General features: G+C 32.6%; 1 protein-coding gene across 2 annotated transcripts; it reads right to left on the bottom strand.

The window, feature by feature from the left end:
* Positions 1-646: 646 nt before the first annotated feature.
* Positions 647-9,689, bottom strand: LOC132747694 (monocarboxylate transporter 12-like). Of its 2 annotated transcripts, XM_060737181.1 has the most exons (7): positions 9,541-9,689; positions 8,963-9,059; positions 5,293-5,436; positions 4,840-4,983; positions 4,193-4,328; positions 1,644-2,341; positions 647-1,380 (listed from the first exon to the last, which is right to left on the bottom strand). In XM_060737181.1, the coding sequence occupies exons 2-7, from the start codon at positions 9,048-9,050 to the stop codon at positions 1,007-1,009; spliced, it is 1,584 nt and encodes a 527-aa protein (XP_060593164.1). In that variant the 5' UTR covers positions 9,051-9,059; positions 9,541-9,689; the 3' UTR covers positions 647-1,006. The 2 variants fall into 2 exon arrangements, with proteins under 2 accessions (XP_060593164.1, XP_060593163.1); XM_060737180.1 differs by lacking the exon at positions 9,541-9,689 and having other exon boundaries at positions 8,963-9,183.
* Positions 9,690-9,800: the final 111 nt, after the last annotated feature.

Below are 9,800 nucleotides of genomic sequence, written 5' to 3'. Positions count from 1 at the left end.
AAACAATAGGTAATTTTATAAAATAAGCTCGGAGCAAATTAAGCAAAAGTTTTGCATGAATTAGCATATTATTTCAAATAGCATTGTGTTTGGGGCATTTATCCAACGTTTGACAGAAAGAGAAGAGAAACGGCTAGGTGTGACATTGACCATCAGAACCAATGGCTAAGATTTTGAGCTATTTAAATCTTTGTCACTATCCCCGCTGGGAAACAACAACAACCAAACAAAACAAAAAAAAATTGTCACATTCTGTTAACAATTTTATATGAAATAAAAATCATTAATATACATATATTTATAAAAAACATAACAGTTGTTTGCAATATATAATAAGAATATTAATATAACATATATCTCATGCACAACCATTTTCAATATATAATGCTTGAAACATACTATCCCGAGATCATTTATAAATACATATCTGTACAAGCACAAGCCCATAAGGTCAATAATACGGTATGATAATATCTGTAACAGATTTTGAATGTGACCCTTGAACCAAAAAATATTTGCCACTAGTATAGTTTCATACTAGTCCGCGCGTCCATGCAGTCTTAACAGACTATGTATACCTACTCATGGCTAAAGTTTCACCTTGATATCCCTAAAATTGATAATTGTCGGCTCCACAGATGACGATTCCATTTAAGAAATACAGCAGGTTAATGAGTAACTGTCATATAATGCTTTATCCTCTATTATTGAAATAGGCAATTGTTTTTGTCAATATTCATTTGAACACATTTTCTGTTAAATCTGTCTGTGCAACGAACCAATCTATTCTTCAGTTGTCAGGGCTGCGAATCAAATATTGTTAAGTGCGGAAGTTCAATATTGAAATGAGCCGTGCCATGACAAAACCAACATAATGGGTTTGCAACCAGCATGGATCCAGACCAGCCTGCGCATCCGCGCAGTCTGATCTGATCAGGATCCATGCTGTTCGCTTACCAACTCTATTACAAGTAGAGAAACTTGAAAAACTGGCTTATAAATAATTTTAAATCTCATTTTTATTAGCTAAAGGTGCCGGTGACGTCACATCTTCACTTTTAAAATCTGTTTCCCTATCATACGGTGTGTAAGTTCTACTTATTCTGGACGAGGTGAACTCATCTTCATCAGCGTTTACAACCAACAACGATCCAGTTTCACTAGTATCAACAATACCAGTTTCATTGTTAGGTTTGTTTGACAACCGGTGGCCATGGTCTACATGTATATTGTTATCGTCCTCATTTACCGGAAGTGGTGCTGTCGTACAATATCGTATGATAACTGGTTCCAGTGACACGACTAAACCTCCAATCAGAAATAAGCAGGCGGTCATTATAAAAGATGCATTCCAGTTGCCATAGTAATCCTCAAGCCAGCCTGAAATAAATAATGTAATCTTGCAAAACATTATAGGCCTCAATTATTAACATTGTTCTTTCTTTCTCTCTTTCTCTAAAGAATCTTTATGTTTACATGGTATATAACCTATTGAATAGGTTAACTTATTAGGAAATGATTTTTTCTAAATAATTATCCATTATAAATTGTAGCTCGTTCATAAACTGTAATACACCTATTTTCAAAGTCTTGACTACCAAATGTTTAAACTTAAAAAGAACAACAAAACCCCACTAACTTACCTACACAAGGCTGGCTGACAACGACTCCGACGGCCAAACATAGCATTAGCAGACCATATGCAGATGTAAAATTGTCTATCCCTACCACATCTATGATAAGAACTGATAATAAACTCCAGAATGAACCCGGAAACGTTCCTATTATTCCAGCATAAATTGCCATGAATATAAAACTATTGAACAACGGAGCAATAAATGAAAATAAACTAGCTGTAAGCATACTCATTAGAAATATGTGTCTCCTTTGTATACATTTTTGGTCAGCAATCCATCCGAAGAATAATCTAGCAAACACTTCACAGACGCCCATGATATTAACACCGTACCCCGCATGCGCGTTGTCATACCCCAGTGCTTTAATTTGCGCTGGTATTAGAATAAGGTTATTACCGTATCCATTCATGCACAGAATAAATCCTATACAGTACATTGTAAATCTTGGATTTCGGAACAAAGAAAACTGAAAATTTAATTGCCCACATTTGCCTGGCGGTTTATGCTGATCCTGGTATATTTCAGTATCATTATTGAGAAATGATTCTTCATCACTGCTTATCTTGTGGTTAGTAGCTGGATGTTCCGTTTCAAGGTGAAGAATGGGTGGTTGTCGGAAGAGACAGGCTGCCGCACAGACGTTTGCCAAGAACGCTCCCAGTATCCACATTGTACCGGGTAAACCAAACATGTCAACCAAAAATCTAAATAAAAAGGGAACAATATATTATAATTTTGTGCACATATAGAATACATGTATACATATTTATATCACTATGTGAGTAGAGCTTTAACTTCCATTTTTAAATGTCGAGGAAATCGCTCCATACTTTTACAAACCCATAGTTTGCATAGTTTTGGACGAAATGGCCGAAACACAGCATAATATTCGTGTGGACGTATAGCACTTATATTAACAATGCATTTATTTTAAAGAAGCATTGCTCCAGATTTATAATGGTTAGCAGAAAGCCTATAGATTTATGCTCATTTTAATGAAAAATTTGAAAATGTATTTTAAAGAAAAATATTGTAAAGTGAACAAAAATAATTGCCAACGGCATACACATTCCGTTTAAATTACCAAAAAAGAGGACAACATATTCAAAATAGCTTCTTACTGCGTTAGTCACGCAGTAGAAATATGATGATAAATATTGCAAAATCAGTCATTATTTACAGTATATGCTAATTATTAATTGAATCTTGAATCTGTTGACTTTTCTTTAAATCTTAGTACATTTTATCCAAGTTTTATCTTCTTGAAATATTTTGGCTCGTCTGGAGGCGTGCAGCTTTAACCAGCTATCCCGCACACAGCAAAATTGTATCTTTTCTAAATGACTAAACTTCTTACGTGAAAAAAATCATCAAAGTTGTTGATAATAAATTTCCTTTTAGATTTCACATCGAGAAATACCCGAAGGGTTAAATAAAGTTGTTTGCAAGTTTCGACGCATTTAAGTTTATTTTTACATTTTGTAACACAGTTAAATGATAAAGTTCATATGTAAAATGAGAATTTGATTTAACATTATAATAATTTCTATTCCTGTTTATATTTAAGTTGTAAAATTCTTTTCTAATACAAATAATTTCTTTCTTCCGTTTTCATAAATGTGTTGAAATCCATATATTAAACATATGTTAACAGTAAAAGGAAGTACACTAGCTGCGAGTTTTTAGACATGTACAAACGTTATATATACAGTTACCAGTCTTTATTGCTGTACATTGAGTGACCTTGCTGAAGTACGCTAAAGAACTTTATTATTTAAAAGATGTTAGACATGTTATAGGCATTCTATAAACTGTTATATGGCAAGAACACGTTTGTACATGTCCATATAACCTGCAAATCTATAAACTACTCATTATATGCATAGTTTAAACTGTAATATGGCAAAAACACGTTTGTATATGCCCATATGACCTGCAAATCTATAAACTACTCATTATATGCATAGTATAAACTGTTATATGGCAAAAACACGTTTGCACATGCCCATATAACCTGCAAAATTTATGACACTGCTCATTATCTTTCTTTAATTTAATTAAATTAAAAATTTATACATTATTTACATGACGGTGTCTGTTCCATATGACTTTTTGTAATTTGGACAGAAAACCACTACAAAAGACGATCCAGATTTTTGTTACAATATTGAAACTGCTTGATTGTCTGTTTGGGCAAACAAATGGTTTCACTTTCTGTAAAAATACTGCCCCCTCCCCTCCAGCCGTGCATATAGATAATATAAACATCACGATTGGTCACGATTGGTCACGATTGGTCAATAAAAGTCGTTTAAACCGTGCAGTATCATAAATCCATTTGGTCTCTCAAAGCAAGTATTTTTGGCGCAGTCTTACTGATTAATAAATACCTTTGCATGGAATATACTTTGCATGGAATATAGTGACAGGTTTAGACAGGTTGCGTTTATGTGGCATTTATTCAAAGAAGGACATTAGCACAAGTTTGACTGTAAACACACGTGTATCACGTGTTGATTAAGCATATGATGGGTTAGAATTTATTTGTAACCTACCTGTATATAAATGGATGCGTTAAAGCACCTACACCACTACCAGACACCATTATACCATTAGCAAGAGCCCTGTGATTATCGAAGTAATAACTTATTATAGTGGAAGTAGGGGCAAAAACTAAACCATATCCGACACCTGAAAGTTTCAATATCCTTGTTTTGTTTGATATGCGGAAAACCTGATATGTACACTATGCAAATTAAATCCAACATGTCTTCAACATCAAAGTAACTACAATTATTCGTCGTTATTAAAGAAAGTTAAGAAAGCAATAGTTTATTTTTAAACAAGTCTTGTTCAGGCAAACTTCAGTTTTTACGTTTCCTTTCATTTCAGTTTGATTGAACTTGGTCATTTTTTACTAAGTTTTGTAAAAGATCGATTCACTTGCCGATAATAACATTTATAAGCCTATGTTGCCACTCTCTCCAGAGAATCCTGCCGGAGACTTTGAACTTTTACATGTGAGGAAGCTATCCAGTTACCTTACGGAAGTCCGATGGTTCTACTCAATTGCCTGTTAGTGCCTGAAATAAGGCGTGGGAAACCTGAGGTATTCCTCCAGGAATAAAGCTTGAAAGTTGTCATTTGACCTTTACAGTGTTGGTTCAACATTTAACCCAACAAATAAAAATCTTAACATTACCTCCAACAATCCCAAGTGTAAGGTACAACAACTCCATCTGGGGCACAAATCCAGACATGAAATACCCTATACCCAACAACACACCTCCAATAAAGCAAATTTTCCGAAACGAATAGATCTTACTCAATAGATTTGAAACTGGTGCTGGAAAAAACAAACAACAGAATAAAACAATCAATTTTTGTATGAAGTATTGCAAGTGTGTTAAGTGGATTTGTTGTCATATGGTTTCCTTTCTCTCACATAAACAAAACCGTGGGTTCAAGCCCGACTTTGATAAGTCAAAACCATTGGTTTAATTTTGACACCAAGGCTGTTGCGCAATCTGATTAAAATCAGCTTGAAATAACGCTAAATGTAAAAAATAAGAAGATCTCTGAACTTTTGTCAGATTGTGGATTTCAAACAAAGAAATTTATTTTAATTTGAAATGAAATGAAAATGTATTCTTACCCATTCCGAGCATAATAAATAAAATAAGGCTTCCTATCCATGCAGTACTGCCAGAACCCGTGTCATAGTACGACACCATTTCCGTGTATAAAATCCCGTAAGACTTTATTGTCCCGATGATTAGCCAGTAAATAATAAAACATCCTGGAAAGTTTAAATTGAAATTTGTAATAAGGTATAACTTAATGTAATTTCCTATAACAATGGAACAATTAAAGGAACTCCACTGAGTTCCAAAAGTCTAAAACATAGAATTCTAATTTCTCCCTTAGATTAGCTGCGGCACTTAAAACAGAAAGATTTCCGCAGGATTATAACTAAAATACACAAAAATACATTGAAAATCGTATTTTGAGCTATTCTCGTCCCAAATTGAGTGAAAGGCGTTACAACGCTTTTAAATTTTGAATGATTTTTCATTTTTCAAAATAAGAATCATTATTCTGGAAAAATTGAATGAGCAAAAGACTTGGAATTGTGAACTAGAACTATATCAGATGGTACATTAATCTCAAAGAATTATTTCTAGTCCCGTCATGTTAAAACACCTCAGTGGAGTCCCTTTAATAACTGATTGATAATATTTATATGAATATACTTTTTTTTAAATCGTAAAGTTTTTTCTCTCTTTATATTAAACTTGTGATTAAAGTGAATCGATCCTTAAAGTGACATTATGTCCATCAAAATGTATATATCATACATGATGAGAGTGCAGGTAAAAGTCAAGATAAAATTTACATTTTGCCATATTTGTTTCGAATTTCATATTCTACTTTTAATGAGTATCTAAAAACTCACGTGACACACGGGAATTTCTATAAATAGCCTTCAGAATTTATCGGCAACGCTCACGTGATAAAAAGAGTAGGACAGTCTTTTAATATCTTAGGCAGTCTTTATATTATATCCTAAACATTTCTTTTTATTCAGTCTTCATCAAAACAGTCACTCAACTTGGAAACGAAACATGAGCCAAGTCACTTTAATGGAAGATCGGTTACATTGTAAATAGCTTATTGTATCGCACATGGCCACATGAGTTATTTGAGCCGTGTCATGACAAAACCAACATAGTGCGTTTGCGACCAGCATGGATCCAGACCAGCCTGCGCATCCGCGCAGTCTGATCAGGATCCATGCTGTTCGCTTACAAACACTATAACAAGTAGAGAAACTGATAGCGAACAGCATGGATCCTGATCAGACTGCGCGGATGCGCAGGCTGGTCTGGATCCATGCTGGTCGCAAACGCACTATGTTGGTTTTGTCGTGACGCGGCTCATATATCGTTCATGCGAAGTAAATTTAAAGATTGAAAGGACATGAGGTAAAATGTAAACTTGTTTCACTTTTACATGTTCACCCACTATACAACCTAGGACGAACCCTATGTCACTGAAATTGTTCAAAATCAAGTTATTATTGTTCATCATATAAATGTTCATACTAAATCATTTAGAACTTTAATCATTTTTGTTCAAGAAATATTTTAAAGAAAGATATAAATAATACATTTCTATTTTTGTTTTCAATATTAGAACTACTTACGGAAAATGTTCACATTGCAGACAAATCCACTTTAATTAATTAATTTTAGACACCATTCAGATATTTTGATATAAAATTATTCATACATATTCATACATATTTAGACCTACATTATGTGTAAATAGAGAGAAACCTCAGTTAAAAATAGTTGTAACTCCATTGTTCAAAACATTTAAAGGCTTTTACATAGTTTACATTTACATAATGTACATACTTTAATTACATGTCTTTGGGTTCAATCGTAACTATACAAGTAACATCATTTCGCCACATAAAATGTAAAATTGTGATTGCATTGATTTTAATTTTATACAAATGCATTCACTTGAAAGTGACAGTATGCTCTTTTTTCACTTTCAAGTTAAACTGAACTGCTTATTGGCGTCCGCGCCGAAGCGCGACGCCCCTTATGGAATGACAAAGGGCAATTGCAACTTCTCGGGCGTTTTCGTCTGGCATAACAGCCGATCATTCCGATAGGTATGAGGAAGATATGTATAATGAATAGCGAACTGGAGAATTTCGCAATGCAAACATATTTAAATGAAATTATCTTATCCGTCAATTAATCGCGCTTTTCTGTTTTTTATTATTAATCATGTGGGTTATTATGTATGTTACTGCTGTACCTATAAATAGAATGATGACCTTAACATTGTGAAAGTATAGAAGTAGTTGTAGTTTAATGAAAGGGTCATTCGTGTTGCGCTATGACTGGAGAATTTTTTCAAAAACATATTCAAACAATTAATTGCACTCTTTATAAATCTATAGTAAAAAATTAAGTTGGCCATTTTTACGAATTGTAGTATCATAGAAATTGTCTTTTCCGTAGGTCTCTCAGGTTTTCTTTTTTACGGCCCTGATTGCACCGTGAATATTTAAATAGACCTAGTTCATAACTTTAAATGTCGCTTTTATTTTGGTTAACAGGTCTAGCAGTAGTATACTATAAAACCTATCCGCTGTTCAAGTCTTGTGAAGGGTAGTATGAGTGGAATATTCATTTGCCGAATATTGTGACATTTTAACAACAGAAACTTTCGTCTGCAATTTTAACACGAGTTGTTATGGGTTTATTGATAGGAATGTAAACACTCAGGTGGGTCAGACGAGGTTTTTGAAGTAATTCATTAAAATAGTAGATTGACCTCCCAATAAATCAATTAACAGACTTTGTTCATTTTGACTACTATTTTTTATGTTCCAAAGAAAATACCACATGAACTTGAAATTCTAACAAATAACCAATATAAATGATAATATCCAAAAATACCCTCTTTATAATATAAATAAACTTATACCATATAGGAGGGTATATTTTGGATATTATAGACCTGTATATATATTTTGGATATTATCATTAATATTGATAGAATTTGAAGTTCCTGTGGAGAAAACATTCAATATTTAGCATGCCTACCAAAGTTCATGATGAACAATGTTTTTTGTCTGCCCATTCATAAATGATATACAATTCTGGTAAAAACCAATTAACCATTGAAAAGTCTGGTCATCAGATGTCTTTCATTTAGTAGTTCATTTTCACTTGCTGCATTTCTTGCTTGGACGCCCTTTGATGCTTTGCATCAATGCTTTTCTTGTTGATTGTTATAATTGTGTCAATATTGACCAACTGTGGATACTGGTAAATGTTTGGGATAAAATATAAATCTGCCTAAGATATAAAAAGACTGCCCCATTCTTTTATAATTTGAATGTTAAAGGAAAATTCCCATACACATTTACAGAAATTTCATTGAGCCATGTAAGTTATTTATCATTCATGCCAAATAAATTAATAAATTGAATGGAATTATGACAAAATGAAAGCTTATTTAGACTTTCACCTTTTTATTCAATATAATTATACTCTAGGATGGGCATAATGTAACTGTAAAAGAAATGTATACGAGCGCCCTGTTGCTGCTTCCAACTAAGGTTCATTACGACCTAACATTTCAAAGCTGTACTTCACTATAATAAAATGACTTAATATTACGATGAAATATATTCAGGCTACTTTTGTTCTAACATCTGTTTTACCTATACTTAGTACGAAATCGTTTTATTCATCAGTTGTATTATTTATTGTGTGTTTAAGTATATAATGATTTACCTGCAAGTATTACCCAGGCATGTCCCTGATCAACATCGGGTCCAGTCAATTTATCGTCTTCAACGACCTTGAACTTTTTGTCCTTCATCTTAAACCACTTTAAAATAACCATATATTTTGTTAAATCAAGTTCAAGGTTAAAGTTACCTTAAACTATATAATTAAATTCATTTGATGTACAGCTATTGATTGGCTTAACACGTAATGTATTTTCTAAACGGCAAATATCTGTTATTTTGCAATAAATATGTTCCTTGTATGAAGTTATTTATTCTTGCATATACATGTATAGTACAATAGGAAGAATATCAATATGCTTAACAAGTAACAATTTATATACATGTACGAATTTATAAAATGCGATTTTACATTTATGAAAACAAATTTGTGAAGTCATTATTGAATTACTTAATTGTAACTTTAAACTGATAAAAATATTGCACGACTATTGTTTCACAAAAACGTGACATAAATGCAATCTGTTTTCAGTTTACTAATTAACAATAATGAAAGCTATACTAAATCAGATGGTAAATCACGACTGAAAAAAAACAACAAAAAACATATAAATATCTTACTTTTTCTCATTTTCTCAATAATTGGATTTCAAGCAAACCTAACTGTGTATACTCCATTTTGCATAATAATGAAGTTAACAAACTGTTTTGAGAGGTAAAATACTGAAAACTATGTATATAGTATTTTATGTTTATATTTAACATGAAATCGGAAACCTTCCTGTATTTGTTAAAAAGGTGTACTGTCAAGTCTATCAACTGTGACGAGACGTAAAACATATAACACGGACTTTGTGGTGATGCAGTTTCTTGCATTTATA

Source organism: Ruditapes philippinarum, unplaced genomic scaffold (genome assembly GCF_026571515.1).
Source record: "Ruditapes philippinarum isolate M1 unplaced genomic scaffold, ASM2657151v2 ctg5712_1_1_1_1, whole genome shotgun sequence".
Classification (NCBI taxonomy): Eukaryota; Metazoa; Mollusca; class Bivalvia; order Venerida; family Veneridae; genus Ruditapes; species Ruditapes philippinarum.
Note: the sequence above shows the minus strand (reverse complement) of the source record. Positions and strands in the feature narration are given on the sequence as shown.

What these genes read in the sequence shown, in the direction of transcription:
- LOC132747694 (XM_060737180.1), bottom strand. Translation starts at nt 9,074, where the DNA reads ATGGTTATTTTAAAGTGGTTTAAGATGAAGGACAAAAAGTTCAAGGTC. An exon ending in TACACTTGGGATTGTTGGAG is followed by an intron (nt 4,329 to 4,839) that starts GTAATGTTAAGA and finishes TGAAACTTTCAG; the next exon opens with GTGTCGGATATGGTTTAGTT. An exon ending in TGTCAGCCAGCCTTGTGTAG is followed by an intron (nt 1,381 to 1,643) that starts GTAAGTTAGTGG and finishes TATTTATTTCAG; the next exon opens with GCTGGCTTGAGGATTACTAT.